This window comes from Pipistrellus kuhlii, unplaced genomic scaffold, assembly GCF_014108245.1.
Source record: "Pipistrellus kuhlii isolate mPipKuh1 unplaced genomic scaffold, mPipKuh1.p scaffold_m20_p_3, whole genome shotgun sequence".
Taxonomy (NCBI): Eukaryota; Metazoa; Chordata; class Mammalia; order Chiroptera; family Vespertilionidae; genus Pipistrellus; species Pipistrellus kuhlii.
The window spans coordinates 89,122,908-89,139,287 of record NW_023425529.1 but is presented as its reverse complement, the minus strand read 5'-3'; the positions used below and the strand labels follow the sequence as shown (position 1 = coordinate 89,139,287).

General features: G+C 38.9%; 1 protein-coding gene across 3 annotated transcripts in view; it reads left to right on the top strand.

Annotated features, from left to right (window-relative positions):
* KATNAL1 (katanin catalytic subunit A1 like 1) overlaps positions 1-16,380 on the top strand; it is a 78,321-nt gene that overhangs the window by 30,536 nt on the left and 31,405 nt on the right. For all 3 annotated transcript variants that reach the window (XM_036458159.2, XM_045588483.1, XM_036458157.2), the window contains exon 4: positions 2,462-2,630. In XM_036458159.2, coding sequence (XP_036314052.1) covers positions 2,462-2,630 — 169 coding nt within the window. The remainder of the gene's footprint in view (positions 1-2,461; positions 2,631-16,380) is intronic.

Sequence of the window (16,380 nt, the reverse complement as noted above, 5' to 3'; positions counted from 1 at the left end):
ATGCATGGCTAGGGTCCCTAAGCCTGGCCAGCAATCAGGGCTGACCGGGGCCTTCCTTACCCTGGCTGCTGGCTGCCAGCTGCCGACCAGGGCCTTCCTTTGTTATGCGCCACCTCCTGGTGGCCAGCACATATCATAGCGAGTGGTCATCCTAGTTGGTCAAACTCCCAAGGGGACAATTTGCATATTAGCCTTTTTCTATATAGGATAGTCTGCCCCTCATAAAAACAAACTTCAGTTAGGAAACAGTGGTCACAATGAAATACTAAGAATAGAACAACCATCCCAGCCTGTTGATTTAGTTGGTTAGAGCATTTTCCCATACACCAAAAAGGTTGTGGGTTCGATTCCTGGTCAAAGCATATATCTAGGTTGCAGGTTTGAGCTCCGGTTGGGGGACATTTGGGAGGCAACCAATCAATGTTTCTCAGTTCTCTCTCTCTCTCTCTCTCTCTCTCTCTCTCTCTCTCTCTCTCTCTCTCTCTTTCTCTCTCTCTCTCAATCTCTTTCTCTCTCTCTGACTCCCCCTTCTCTCCCTGTCCCCTCCTCTCACCAAAAGCAATAAATATTTCCCTAGGTGAGGGTTTAAGTAAAGAAATAAGTAAAATATAGAGCAATGTAACATTTTTAGTTTTCTATTCTTTACCAGTCTCAACACATTTTTCTATTATTGGCAGAATGCTTACAATACTAATAATGTACTAGAACAAATAATATAAAATACTTAAATTTGAAAATGTTTTATGACCAGTTTACTGTATACCATTTCCCAGTTTTCTTCTTTATGGATTTCTTTTACATGATTGTATATTCATCTTTGTCTCTGCCAAGGGTCTAGCACAGCAAAGGCCACTTGCCTCCTCATGGATGTTCAATACACAATCATTTAACTGAACTTTAAGGGCTTCAGCTGTCATTGTGTGGGAACCTAATAGCCAGTTTCCACCATCCTCTCTATCCTTAACAGGTTCATGTAGTCCTCTAATTCCAACAAGGTGAAGATACTGTTAGATCTGCAAGATGAGATGTTGCCATTTCTTTTACCTTTTTTTTTTTCCTTGAAGTTTGCCACCTACCTGGCTTTTCATCCAATTTCCTGTTTTGCTGGGTTCATTGAGTTATATACACATACATGTGCCACTTTTTCTGAATCCAGGAAGAGATGCTCCACAATGAGTTAGATGAATTAAAAGCATGAAGCTGGAAAGGGAATAATAGTAGATATATATAGTATATTGGTGAAAAAGGAATACACATATAGAATCTGAAGGGCTACACCAGTACAGGCAGAACTATAGGTAGAAAAGGTAGGGAAATAGAGGCAGAGACAATACAAAGAAGAAGTAAGAGATTACACACATATGACAGAGCCCCCACAACACCCAGAGAGAGCAGTAAATACTGTTCTGAGTAATGTCAACATTTTGCTATTTGAAGAAGACATGTTTCACATTACATGAAACAAAATATGCCACTTTGTGTGCATTGTTACATTTCTATAGCTATCAAAATTATGTTCTTAAAAAATGAACATTAACTTATATTGGCTTCAGGTGTACAACATAATGATTCAGTATTTATATTGCAAAATGATCATAGTAAGTTTCATTAACATCCATCACATTCATAGTTATGAAAATTCTTGATTCATATTTGGGGACTTGTATAATCTGAAGGATCCTATGATTTTTGACCCTCCAGAAATGTGAATAATGTTTAAAAATATAAATTACTTTATGAGATTTAATTTTTGAGTCCTGCCATTTGTAATTTATGAAAGAAATGTTGAATTTTCCAATACAGAATCAGAGAAAATCATTTTGTTGTAATAACTAAATTAGTAGCCCAGCCAGTGTATCTCATTTGGTTGAGCATTGACTTATGAACTAGGAGGTCATGGACTGATTCCCAGCCTGGGCACATGCCCAGATTGTGGGCTCGATGTGGGGGTCATGCAGGTGGCAACCAATCAGTGATTCTCTCACATATCTGATGTTTCTGTCTCACTGCCTTTCTCTCTGAAATCAATAAAAGTATATTTTTTAAAAATTAAATAAATTAGTAAACTGCAAATAAGCACATTTTGAATTCTTTTCCTTTCAGCTTTTTTTAAAATTTTTTTTATGTTACTTATTCTTGGTTTAGGACAGTAATGAATAAAGTAATAGATTTTCCATTACACTATTAAGATTATTAGATGAGATTAGTCTGTATTGCCATCTGTTGGTGATTGATATTTATTTTTGGCAAAATAATTGCTGCTATAGATTTTATTTATATGTATTTAATAATTGTATCAACCAGTGCATTTTAAAGAAAAGCACTTTTAGAAAATGACCTACTTGACAAACAGGAGAAAATTTGAGATCTTGGCCTTCTTGATTTAATAGTTTTATTGACTAAGGCAGTACTGAAATACTTTTGCCTTTGACTAACTTTTATTTTATTTATTTTTTGTCAGAGCTCCACCTCAGATAAGGCGTCCTAATCGAGAAGTAAAACCTCTGAGGAAAGAAATGCCAGGAGCCGGAGCCCGGGGACCTGTAGGCCGAGCACATCCTATATCAAAGAGCGAGAAGCCTTCTGCAAGTAGGGACAAGGATTACAGAGCAAGAGGGAGAGAGGACAAGGCAAGGCTCTCTCTTTGGAACTCATTCACGTGAAGCCCATGACTTTTGGTCCATAGTATAATTTTTGTTAGTTTTTCAAAGTACCGTGGTTTTGATAAGAAGAGATTAAAAAAGGTGTAAATTAAAACCCTGTTCTGCAATGCCAATAACCTCAGAGGTATATTTAAAACACACACACAAATATTAAGGAAAATGGGTCTTTTGTAGAAATATTGAAAATAAAGTTTTAAAATTTCAAAAGTATATTTAAACAATTATTCTGAATTAAAAATGAAGAATAAATGAAAGCAATTGTAGGGAACAGACTTATAAGGAAGAAAGTGTACATACAGGGTGTAGCAAAAGTAGGTTTACATTTGCTCGTATGGAAAATAATACAATATTGATAAATAATAATACAAAAACAAACTGTTTTCTGTACTTACAACTGTAAAACTACTTTTATTCCATCCTGTAGTCACAGAATAAGATGATGGATATAATTTACTACAGCTTAAAAGAAAATATAACTGTAAATTTGTTTTAAAGAAGAAAATTCCCCTTGATTACGGTTCACTGTATACATTTACTTTATCTGGAAAATTGATCAGTGAATAAACATAATATTGGGTGGAAATTCTGTATTGCCCTTAAAATGGACTTCAGAACATGGGCTGAAGCTGAAACCGGTTTGGCTCAGTGGATAGAGCGTTGGTCTGCAGACTGAAAGGTCTCAGGTTCGATTCTGGTCAAGGGCATGTACCTTGGTTGTGGGCACATCCCCGGTAAGGGGGTGTGCAGGAGGCAGCTGGTCGATGATTCTCTCTCATCGATGTTTTTGGCTATCTATCCCTCTCCCTTCCTCTCTCTGAAAAATCAATAAAATATATATATTTAAAAAAATGGGCTGAAGATAACCCTATGGGGTAAGGAGCAAGCCAGGATGACCTAATATATCTCTTGGCCTTAATTTGTTAATGTTTGGTTGAGGACTTTAGCATCTATGTTTATCAGAGATATTGGCCTGAAATTCTCTTTCTTTGTAGTGTCTTTATCTGGTTTTGGAATTAGGATAATGCTGACCTCTTAAAAAGAAATTGGAAGTGTTCCTTCCTCTTTGAATAATTTTGAGTCATTTGAAGAGGATATGTGTTAGCTCTTCTTTGAATGTAAAACTCCTCTGTGAAGCTGTCTGGACCCGGGCTTTTGTTTTCTGGGAGGATTTTTTTAATTTTTATTACTATTGGTATATACTCTGTTGTTGTTCTATTCAGATTTTCTGATTCTTCCTGATTGAGTTTTGGGAGATTGTATTTTTGTTGGAATTTGTCAGTTTCATCCACGTCGTCCAACTTGTTGGCATATAGTTGTTTGTTCATAGTATTTTCTTATAATCCTTTTTATTTCTATGGTATAAGTTATTACTTCTCTGCTTTCATTTTTGATTTTATATATTTGGGTCATCTCTCTTTGTTTCTTGATGAGTCTGGCTAATGATGAATCGATCTTATCTTTTCAAAGAACCAGCTCTTGGTTTCATTGATTTTTTTTTTCTGTCTCTATGTTATTTACTTCTTCTCTAATCTTTGTTATTTCCTTCCTTCTACTCACTCTTGGATTTTCTTGTTGTTCTCTTTCTAATTCTTTAAGTTATAGAGTAAATAGTTTATTATTAACTTTTCTTGTTTTTTCTTTGTTTTGTTTTTTTTTGTTTTTTTTAGATATGCATGTAGTATTATGAACTTTCCTCTTAAAACTGCCTTTGCTATTTCCTAGAGATTTTGGGAAATAGCAATTTTCATTTGTTTCCAGGAAGTTTTCTTATTTATTTCTTGATCTCTTGGTTACCCATTTATTTCTTAATCTCTTGGTTACCCATTCATTGTTTAATGACATGCTATTTAGCTTCCATGTGTTTGAATGTTTTTGAGTGTTTTAATGTAGTTGATTTCTAATTTCATGGCATCATGATCTGAGAAAATGCTTGATATGATTTTAATCTTGAACTTGTAGAGACTTGTTTTGTGTCCTAACATGTGGTCTCTCTTTGTGAATGACCCGTGTGCATTTGAGAAGAATGTATATCCTGGAGCTTTGGAATGATGTTTTATAAATGTCAACTAAATCCATCTGATCTAGTGTATCCTTTAAAGTCACTATTTTCTTGTCAATTTTTTGTCTGGAAGATCTATCCAGTGAAGTCAGTGGGGTATTAAAATCCCCTACTCTGACTGCGTTGTTGTTGATCCCTCCCTTAAAGCTCTCTAGAAGTTTAAAATATATATACATATATATATTTAAGTGCTCCTATATTGGGTGCATATATGCTTATCAGGGTTATATCTTTTTGTATTGATCCCTTTAGTATTACGTAGTGACTTTTGTTGTCTCTTGTGATGGCTTTCATTTTGAAGTTTATTTTGTTGGATATGAGTATTGCTATTCCAGCTTTTATTTCTTTTTCATTTGCATAGAAGATTTTTTTTTCTATCCCTTCACTCTCATCCTGTGTGTGTCTTTTGTTCTGAGGTGGGTCTCTTGAAGGTAGCATATAATTGGGTTGTGTTTTTGTATCCATTCAGCTACACTATGTCTTTTGACTGGCGCATTTAATCCATTTTACATTTAATTCATTTTACATTTGAGGTTATTATGAGTAAGTATTTATTTATTGCCATTTTAATTCTGTTTACCTATGTTTCTCTCTCTCTCTCTCCCCCCCCCCCCTCTCTCTCTCTCTCTCTCTCTCTCTCTCTCTCTCTCGTTGTCTCACTCTCTTCTTCTCATGATAGCAATCCCTTTAGCTTTTCTTGCAGTGTTAGTTATATGGTTATAAACTCCTTCAGCCTTTTTTGTTTCTGGGAAGCTCTTTAGTTTACCATCTATTTTCAATGATTTCCTTGCTGGATATAGTCATCTTGGTTTCAGATTCCTGCTTCTCATTTCTTTGAATACTTAAGGCCATTCCATCTGGCTTGTAAAGTTTCTAATGAGAGATCAGTTGACAGCCTTATGGGAGTTCTTTTGAAGGTAATTTTTTTTTCTGCCTTTAAGAGTCTCTCTCTTTAATTTTTGTCATTTTAATTGTGACATATTCTGGCATGGGTAAACCTGTTTGCCTTCTTTTTGCTTGGGATTCTCCTTGTCTCCTATACTTGTGTGACTTTTTCCTTCACCTAGTTAGGGAAGTTTTATGCCATTATTTCTTTAACCACGTTCTCAATCCCTTGCTCACTTTCTTCTCCTTCAGTCACCCTTATTTTGTGGATACTAGGGGTCCGGTGCACAGGATTAATGCACTGGTAGGGAGCATAGCCTGCATGGATCAGCCAGCTGTGGGATCACCACTCATCCTGCTCTGCCAAGCAACTCTAGACCTGCCCTCTGAGTGACTACTCCCTGGCCCTGCATCTTCTGCAGAGCTAGAGAACTCTCCTCTCCAGGGACCTGTTCGGGGCAGGCCCAGGGACAATAGCACTGAGAGGCGGCGGAGTAGACCTCAGTCCCGAGGGCGGTGGCCATGAACCATCTCCCAGCCTCCAGGATCAGCTCTGTGAGCCAGTGGTGGTACTGCATGGTTCGGAGGAGGTGGCAGGTAGTGAGGAAGAGGAGCCCAGGGTAAAGAGGCAAGGATGGCAGCTTAGGTTCCTGCCCATCAGCCTGGGGTTTGTAGCAGGAGCAGCCACTCATCCTGGTTATCCGAGCAGCACTCCCACTGTGGTAGGGCACTGAACACCAAGGGGCAGCTCTTGCGTTGAGTGTCTTCCCTCTGGTGGTCAGTGTGCATCATAGTGACTGGTCGATGGGTCATTCTGCCATTCTGTCACTGAATTTGTGTTATATAGGACTGTTACATTTTATGTTGTCCCACAACTCCTTTAAGCTGTCTTCCTGTTTTTTCAATTTTTCTTTTTTCTTTTTGGTTCTCTGATTAAGTGATTCCCCCCTCCCCTCTGTTTCCTAATTCACTTATCTGATCCTCAACTTTTCCTAATCTTCTGTGCATTCCTTCCACTGTGTTCTTTATTAGGGCTCTGTCATTTTTCATAGTTATTATATCTTTTTTTCTTGCCTTTGAGCATATTTACCATCATTATTCTGAACTTAATGTCTGATAAATTTCTTATCTCCATTTCATTTATCTCTTCTGGAGAATTCTCTTGTTCTTTCATTTGGAGGTTGGTTTTTATGTCTCCCCATTTTGGCTTCCTGTATTAGGTAGATCTGCTATGCCTCCCAATCTCTAGTGCAAGACAGTGTCTAATGCTGTTTCTGACTAATTAGATTATACAGAGACTCTATGGCTCCAGAGACTGTCCTCTGACTGCAGACTGATTGTATTCAGCCTTGAGTAGCCTCAGGCTATGTCCCCATGTGGTGGCAGAGATTTTTTAACAGGGTGGGTCAGTTGTTTCTTCCTGGAGGTTGATTGTTATTTTCAGTCTCTTAATGGGCTTCAGAAACATCACAGGATGCAGCAATAGGGTGGGGCAACTGCCTTCCACCCAGGCAAAAACCATTTCTCCTGGTATGTCCCCGGATCCTTTCATGCTGCTGCCCCAGTGCTGGAGCTCAGAGAGAGTAAGTCCATGCACTGCCTCTTTAAAAGGGACTGTCTGATACTCTATCAGCCTCCATGTCACTCAGCCACACTGCCTGTTGGTTGTTACAGTCCTAAGTTATGGGAATTATCTTCCTGGCCCTGAAATCTTGGACTGATGGGTTTGGTGTGGAATAGAACCCCCTTGCTCTTCACAGAGGCCTCTTCAGCCAATATTTCTCTTCATTAAAAACATGCTACACATGGGTTTCATACCAGTTTGTTCTGTGCCTCTACCCCTTTTACCAATCTCGACGTGCTTTCTTCTTTACTTCTTTATTTATAGGACTTACATTCAGCCAAATTTCAGGTGGTTCTGAATGATGGTTCTGTACTGTAGTTGTAATTTTGATGTGACTTTGGAGGATGCAAGTACTGCCATTTCTCTTCTTTCTAACATGCATTTTTTAATTTAAAAAGGATAGTCTATGAGATATTAGCTGTCAGAAAAAATGTGGTTTTTTTTGTATTGTTACTAAAAATAAATTTAATTCATTCAACTCTGATTCTTGAATATTTTTAAGACTATGGCTTTATGGCTAATTAACTCTTAGTGAAATGAAATGAACTATGCTTTTATGATCTTATGATTAAAGCTGTATATATTTTTAAATGGAATTCAAATTAAAGTTTGATAAATTGTATTCAGAGATTTAATTTAAAAGTATCAAATGAAAGGACTTCATTTTATTGAATTACATATAACAAACATCCATTTTTGAATACTTTTTTCTCATGATTAAGGGTAGGGATGTGTGAAATGGAAGGGTGTTGTAGACTTATTAAAGTATTCTTTAAGTGCAGTTGTTTGGTAATTATACACATAGTGACTTTAAAACTTTTTATTATTATTAAAGCAAAGTTTACAAATGATAAGGGTACTATTTGATGAATGATCATCCAACCATCACTATACTGAGAAATCTATATATATAAAAATCCGGTAACTGGGATGCTGAAATGACCAGAACGATTGGTCGCTATGACGGCCTCTGTGGCCAGTGAACCATCCGATGAGGGGGTGGGGCCAGTTGGCCAACCTCCCTTGGCCCCTCCCCCAAGCTGGGCCCACCTCTGATTGGCCTCTCCCACCCTGATTGAGGGCGGAGTGACTGGCCAAGCCCCTCACAGCCCTTACCCCAGCCAGTCCTATCCCTGATTGGCTCGCCTTCCCCCCACCCCAATTAGCCCACAGCTCCTCCCCCTTGGCCAGCCTCACCCCTGATTGCTCCGCAACCCCTATAGGCTATAGGGCTGGCTGGCCAACCTCTTGCATCCCCTCCCCCTGGCTGGCTCCCTTTCCCCCCCCACCCCAATAGGGGGTGGGGCCAGTGGGTCAACCCCCTGCAGCCCCTACCCCCTGTTGGCCCTGCCCCTAATGGGCCCCCACCACCCCAATTGGCCCATGGCCTTTCTCCCCAGTCAGCTCCACCCTCAATCAGCCCCTCTCCCCCACTCCAATCAGGGGCAGGGCCATTAGCTAACCACCCATGGCCCCTCTCCCCAGCTGAAGGCCCTTAATTGGCCCTCTACCCAACTTGGGGGTAGGACTGGCAGGCCCACCACCCACAGCCCCTCGCCATAGTTGGCCCCACCCCCAATTGGCTCACCCTAATCTGTGGCAGGGCCCACTGGCCAATTGCCCAAGGCCCCTCCCCCAGCTGGCTCAGCTCTGATCAGGTCCCAATCAGGGAAGGTCAGCCAGCCAACTTCCTGCGGTCTCCTCCTCCTGACAGTCCCAGCCCTGATCAGCCCCAATTGGGGTCGGTAGGTTGGACCCCACCCATGCACGAATTCATGCACTGGGCCTCTAGTGTTTAATAATAGCTTTAAAAAAATAAAATATGTATGTGTATACACACAAAAATACATATTCACACACAATTGTATTATAAATTGGACTGATACCAAGGATGTGCAGTATGTAATTTACAAATAATAAAATGTAGAATATTCTTTATTGTAAGTGCTATATAGTCAGTGGACTCAGAGAGTGTCTTTGCTCAACTCTTGTATCTAGCCAGCTTGTGGATACAATGGAAAGATGAATAGGAATGTAGTTTGACATGAATGTTGGTTGATAATTGGTTTTTGTTAATGAGTAAGATGAAAGTAAAACAGAAACATTTTGGAACTTCACTCATACATTCATCACTTTAACAATTTTGATGAATCAGATAATTTTCAAATACTGGAAAAATAATTCCTTATTTTTTTGTGATATTTACAGTGTAACAACTATAGAAATGAGACACTTTTTCATCTGTGTTAACATTTTTCTCAGTTGCTTTCTTGAGACTAGTCAGTTAACAAGGAATCAAACCTTGATTTGTAGCATTTTCTGTTTTCTATAGTATAAATACTTCTGCTATGACTCATTACAGGTTGGCCACATGATGTCACTGAACTTGATAGAGATGAGATGGCAGAAGCCTACCATTCTGTAGTGTAAACACCATAATGATGCAATAGACCAAAGTAATTGTTAAATAATTAAAAGTGGAGAGTTTTGACTATTTATTACCATTGTTTTTATTTTATTTATTTATTTATTTATTTATTTATTTATTTGATTTCAGAGAGGAAGGAAGAGGGAGGGAAAGAAACATCAATGATGAGAGAGAATCATTGATTGGCTGCCTCCTGCACGCCCCCTGCTGGGAATTAACCCTGTAACCTGGGCATGTGCCCTTGAGCAGAATCAAACCTAGGACCCTCAGTCCATAGGCCTACGCTTTATCCACTGAGCCAAACTGGCTAGGGCTATTACCTTTGTTTTTAATATAATTTATTCCAAGTTGGTGTAATTTAATTTTTATTAAATTTACAGCTGGCTCACAAAATTCCTGAAAATTTAATGATAGTTCTTACAAACCAGTAAGAATCAGCTTGAGCACAGCAGTGCATGTAACCACCTGTAACTATTGTGTAATCTATGTAACTGTCCCTCAGAGGTCAAGAACAGAGCACTTAGCTCCTCAGAAACCATATTTATGATCTTTCGGATCCCTGCCACTTTTCTCTCCAAAGAAACCACTATTCTGCCACTTCTTTCCAAAGGAAACCACTGTTCTGATTTCTGATACCATAAGTTAGTTGTTCCTATTTTGAAACTTGGTATACAGTTCAGTTAAGTATTACTTTTTGGTATGGCTTTTGTTCAACATATATTGATGAGATTCTTCCATATTGTTGTATTTGAAATTTGTTTATTTTCATTAATATACAGTATTATGCCACAGTTAAATTTGTCTTACTGTTAGTAGATATTTGGATTGCTTTTAGTTTAGAACTATTATTAGTGATGTTGTTTTGGGTAGTTTTATACATGTGTGAACATTTATAGTGAGCATATATGTACAAGTGCAATAGATGGCTCATAGGATATGTATATGTTAAACTTTGGTAGATAATACCAGATAGTTTTCCAAAACGTCCTTAAAAATTTATACTCCTATTTGCAGAATATGAAATTCCTAGTTGCTCTACATTCTCACCAACACTTGATAATGTCTGTTTCTTGTGAGTGTAATCATATTTCATTGTGATTTTACCAGCATATTAAATGATAATTTATGAGTTGAAAGTTCTTTTATATGACTACTAGAGGCCCAGTGCATGAAATTCATGCATGGGTAGGGTCCCTAGGCTTGGCCAGCGATCAAGGTTGATTTGTGGAGTTACTGGTGGGTGATTGGGGAGGGGATGCCCTGCTGGCACCTGCCTTGACTGGCCTGATGCCACCTACTGGCCAGCCTCACCCCTGCTGCTGCTGCTGGTCACCTCCCTCTGTGGGGCAACCTGTGGGAGCTTTTGGGGGGCCCCTGCCGGCACCCACCTTGGGGGGCCTGATGCCTGCGGGCTGGGGACAGCTCCTGTATTGAGCGTCTGCCCCCTCATGGTCAGTGCATGTCATAGTGATTGGTCATTCCACCAGTCCTTGTGCTGTTTGGTTGATTTGCATGTTAGGTTCTTATTATATAGGATTGGCCATTTGTATTTTCAGTGACTCATTTTTAAGAAATACTTTGTTCTGTCCTTTGGATATTAAATTACTCCACAAAATTCTTTCTCTGAGGACACTTAATTTATAGTGTTGGTTTTTGCTTTACTTGTTTTTTTTTGTTTTTGTTTTTGTTTTTAACCTTATTGTATTAGATTACAGTAGTAGTTACTTGCTGTTTTGTCCCTAATTATTTTACTTATTTATGTATTGTGCTCCCTAACATGAATGTGTGCCTTATGGGGTTTTTGTCTGTCTGGGTCATAGTTCTTCCCCAGTACTTAGAATAGTGCCTGGCACATAGAAAGCATTTGTAAATATTGCTGAAAGACCACATATATTGATAAGTATGCAAAATGCTATGAATTAATTATTTCAGCATAAATGTATTTTGTATTAACACTTCAGTGCAGGGCACAACACTGAAATTAAGAAGCACCATTCTGCATTTATCAACCTATTGTGTTTTTGTTTGTTTTTTTGTAAAATAATGAAGTATTAGAGTAGGATGCAGTTTAGAGATTTTGCCTGACTTTTCATGTGTGTGTTTCTCATGCTGGAGTAGGAGTAGCTCACAGTGTGCAACAGAATGTCATTGTGTACCAGGTGGTTAAATGCACTGATTCTGGGGACAGGCTGCCTAGGATCTAGCTGTGTGTCCTAGAGCAATTTACTTATCCTTTCTGTACCTAAGTTTTCTCAGCTATGAGATGAGTACCCGCCTTTAAGAAAGTTATGTGAGTTGTTGAGAATAATGTCTGGCAAAGAGTAGGCAATGTACAAGTATTAGCTATGTGGGGAACTAACTCAGACATGATACGAATACACACCACTTATTTTTCTTTTTTTAATGAGATTAAAAAAAATTTTGTACGTGCTTTGGGCTATTGAATTAAAAAAACAGATGAGTAAGTGGGCAAGTGAAGGCAGTGGATTTATGGAAAGAACTAAAGGTCATCTATAATTATGGCTATACTTCGCTAGTCCTATCTAATAAAAGAGTGATATGCAAATTGATCACCCCAGCACACAAGATGGCTGCCCTCATGTGGACACAAGATGGCCAGCAGGGGAGGGAAGTTGTGGGCGATCAGTCCAGCAGGGGAAGGCAGTTGGGAGGGACCAGGCCTGCAAGGGAGAGCAGTTGGGGATGCTCAGGCCTGCAGGGGAAGTCAATTAGGGGTGACTGGGCCAGCAGAAGAGGGCAGTTGGGAGCAACCAGGCCAGCAGAGGAGGGCAGTTAGGGATGACCAGGCCTGCAGGGGAGGGCAGTTGTGGGGGGGGGCAAGACTGTAGGGGAGGGCAGTTGGGGGCGACCAGGCCAGCAGGAGAAGGCAGTTAGGGGTGACCAAGTCGGCAGCAGAGGGGAGTTAGGGGGAATTGGGCTGGCAGGGGAGCAGTTAGGCATGGATCAAGCTGGCAAGGGAGTGATTAGAGTGTGATCAGGCTGGCAGGCAGAAGCAGTTAGAGGCATTCATGCAAGCAGGAAGGCAGGCAAGCGGTTGGGAGCCAGCAGTCCTGGATTGTGAGAGGGATGTTTACAAGTCTTCCCTACCACTTGAATATTTATATCCCTTGAGGGGTCCCAGATTAGAGAGGGTGCAGGTTGGGCTGAGGGACATCCCCCCACCCCTGTGTACAAATCCCATGCACTGGGCCTCTAGTTAGTAATAAAAACCACTGTGGGTCATAGTTTTATTACTAACTAGCCTGAAATTCTGATGTTGGGTAGCTCACTATGCATCAAAAGAGGTGACTTTTGTTGAATAGAATTCATTGTTAGAAAATTCTTTCTTTTGCTGATATGAATTTTACTTCATCTATTGCTTTATATTGGCCTAGTTATTTCCTTTAGATGAATCTATATATATAAAAGCCAAGCAAACAGAATACAGGAACTATTGAAGTGACTGGTTGCTTTGATGGGCACTGCGGCCCCAATTGGCCCCGCCTTCCCTTTGCCCCCTGATTGGCTAGCCAACCTCCCTCTTGGCCAGCCCCGCCCTGATCAGCACCCCACACCCCTATCAGGGGAAGGGCCAGCAGGACCCAACCCATGCAAGAATTCATGCACCAGGCCTCTAGGGTAGAATAAATAGAGGAAAATAGATTAGTTGGTTGTTTTGCTTCATCAGCATTTTCTTCAGCTTAAATGATTCTGGTATCTCTGGTCCTTCTGCATATGACATGGCTTTGAACCCTTTCTCATTCTCCATCCTTCTCTGGGTATAATTTTGGGTATTTCTCATTCTCCATCCTTCTCTGGGTATAATTTTGGGTATTAAACTGCAAGATTTGAGCTAGTAACTGACCACATTGCACTTCATCTGCCAATGAAAGCACACAATAAAAAGCATACAATAAAATGCAAAAATTACTTGCATTTTAGGCCAGCTGTATCATTGATCTATAATATATTGTGTTTCTCATTAACTTTAGTGTCATTTTTCTCAAACGGAATGATTAAAATACTAAAGGATGATCATTAACAAATCTTTCTTGACACAAGTAATTTAGATAAAATTACTAAAAAGAATCTAAAGTATTTTGCTTAGTGGTTGTGTCATGGTTCGATTCCTGGTCAGGGCACATGCCTGAGTTGTGAGCTAGATCTCCAATGTGGAGAGTGGAGGAGGCAGCCAATCAGTGATTCTCTCTCATCATTGATGTTTCTCTTTCTTCCTCTCTGAAAACAATAAAAATAAGTAAATAAAAATAAATAAAATATTTTGCTTTAATGAGAACAAAAGTATACTAGTCTTCATGCTAAATATAAAATTCTTGTCAATGTTGACTTTATTTTCAATTAATGTGAAAACCTAAACAAATAATTCTAAGATCATTTCAGTGACATTGCGATTAGTATTGTTAGTATAATCTGTACAGGTAATATAATATCTTGAGTGAGGTTAGCTTTATGGCCTGAAAAATGTTTCTTTTAGGAATTATGTTTACTCTAGCTGGGTAATTGCAACCTTGGTTCCTTATATTAGAAATCCCTGTTCCAGTTTATCCATTTGTTATGATGGATAACTGTTACCCATTTTGTTGATTTCCCAATGTAAACAAATTATTTATTTTCAGTTTTCCTAAATTCGTTTATTTAAATAACCTCATCATTTTGATTTGAAAAAGTCTTTTGAATCTTCTTTGGACTTAATTTGTATTAATGTCTTATCTCTACCTCTGAGAAACTTTGGATTCTAGGGCCAGTCTGTGGACTGGCTTATTCCTTCACTTCCTTCTGTGGATGGAGTGGCCGGCCTGGGGTACAACAGCTTTTATTTATGTACTTCTGTTTTTCCTCCCACCCATCTTTCTACATAGCTGCCAGAGGGTCATGTAAAAATGTAAAGCATATTCTATCATTCCCCTGCTCATCATGTTTCAAAAATTTCCCCATGCACTCAGAGTAGATCCACACCCTGTCCCGTGGCCTATGGGGGCCCAGGTGAGCTGCCTCTGCCTGTCTTTCCAACCTATTCCTTTTAGCCTCACTGATCACTCAGCCTTTAATAGCACTTCAGCTTATAATCCTATGTAGTTTGCTTTTGTTTACTTATTACTTGTTTCTCCCATTAGATAGATGCTTGATGAAAGCAGATAAGGTGTTTTCACTCACTGATTTAAAACTTAATGATCAACAAAACGTGCTGGGGATAGATGCTCATGTATTTATTGTTCTTAAAATCCAATGATTCCTCCTACTTTCAGGTATGAGTCCAGCAGTTCCTTCCCATGGCAGTGTTTACAAGTCCTACCTACCACTTGAATATTTATATCAAAATGGCTGTGTGCTAACATTTTTTTAATACTTACTTTTGGTTAGTCTCAAATTATAGTGCCATATGAAGGCTGGTTAAGTTCCAGGTATATTAGTTTCTGTTGCATTCTTTAGTTTATTTCTAGAAAGTGATTACAGAGTGTTCCCACTGATTAGTTTGAATATGACCTTTTAGCCTTGGCCTATATGTATTATAAAATATGATACTAGGCTAAGATTTTTTGAAATTGTTGATGTTTTATTTGTTGTATAAGTATGCCAGAAAGTTATTACTTTAAATGATATCAATATTGGTGTCTATCAACTGAAATAGAAGAATCTTTCTGAAAATTTGGTTTAATACTATAGCCATGATTCTACCCAGAAACAGTAAATTATTCATTTTTTTGGTCAAGTCACTGTAGTACTACAATATTTAGTGATTTACCAGATTGCATAAAGAATTAGAGCATTTGCCAAAAGGAGCCATTTAGTCCCCTCTCAACTATGGTTTATCTCTGATGAAGTATACATGGTAGAAGATGTTCATCCTATTCTCTCTCTTCAGATTAAGTTTAGAAAATTGACTTATTTTTGTTTTACCATTTCCCCTTTTATTTTTATATCAGACAGTAACAGTGAGGCTGAAGCTCTATGGAGGTACTTGGTCTGTATACTGAAGCAGTTCCAGGGGCTGAACTGTTTCTGGCAAAGTTTCTTTTAAAAATATTTTTATTGCTTGAGAGAGAGGGAGAGAGAGAGAGAGAGAGAGAGAGAGAGAGAGAGAGAGAGAGAGAGAGAGAGAGAGAGAGAGATGAGAGGCATGTGCCCTGGCCAGGAATTGAACTGGCAACCTTTTGGTGCAAAGGACGTTGCCCAATCAATGGAAACACACCAGTTAGGCTGAGCATATTTCACTTAAAGTTCTTCACAGTTCAGTCAATCTTGGCAGAACCCCATAGAAACTATAACATACAATATAATACTTTTAAAAAGCCACCATATTATTAGATAAAAAATTTGGGTAGGTATATTGCTTTAGTGGTCTTAATAGTACTATTTATAAAAGGTTCTTTTACCATTGTCATTACAGTGACTTTATGATGTGGCCCAGGGACTTTACTAGGAAGAAACTGAATCCTGAGGGAGTACTTACAGCATCAGGGAAAAATGGCTTTGTGAGATGAAATTCAGGCCAGTTCTTTTGGCCATACACAACCCTCTCTTAAGCTTTAAGCTAGCTCAGCCAGGCATGAAGTGGTCTGATGCTGTGGAAAAGACACGTGTTTGAGGAGTCAGGAAGACCTGAGCTAAAATCTCTACTCTGACATTTAATAATTGTGAACCTGATTAAATTACTTAATCTTTTTGAGTCCTAGTTCATCTGTAAAAATAAGGATAGTAA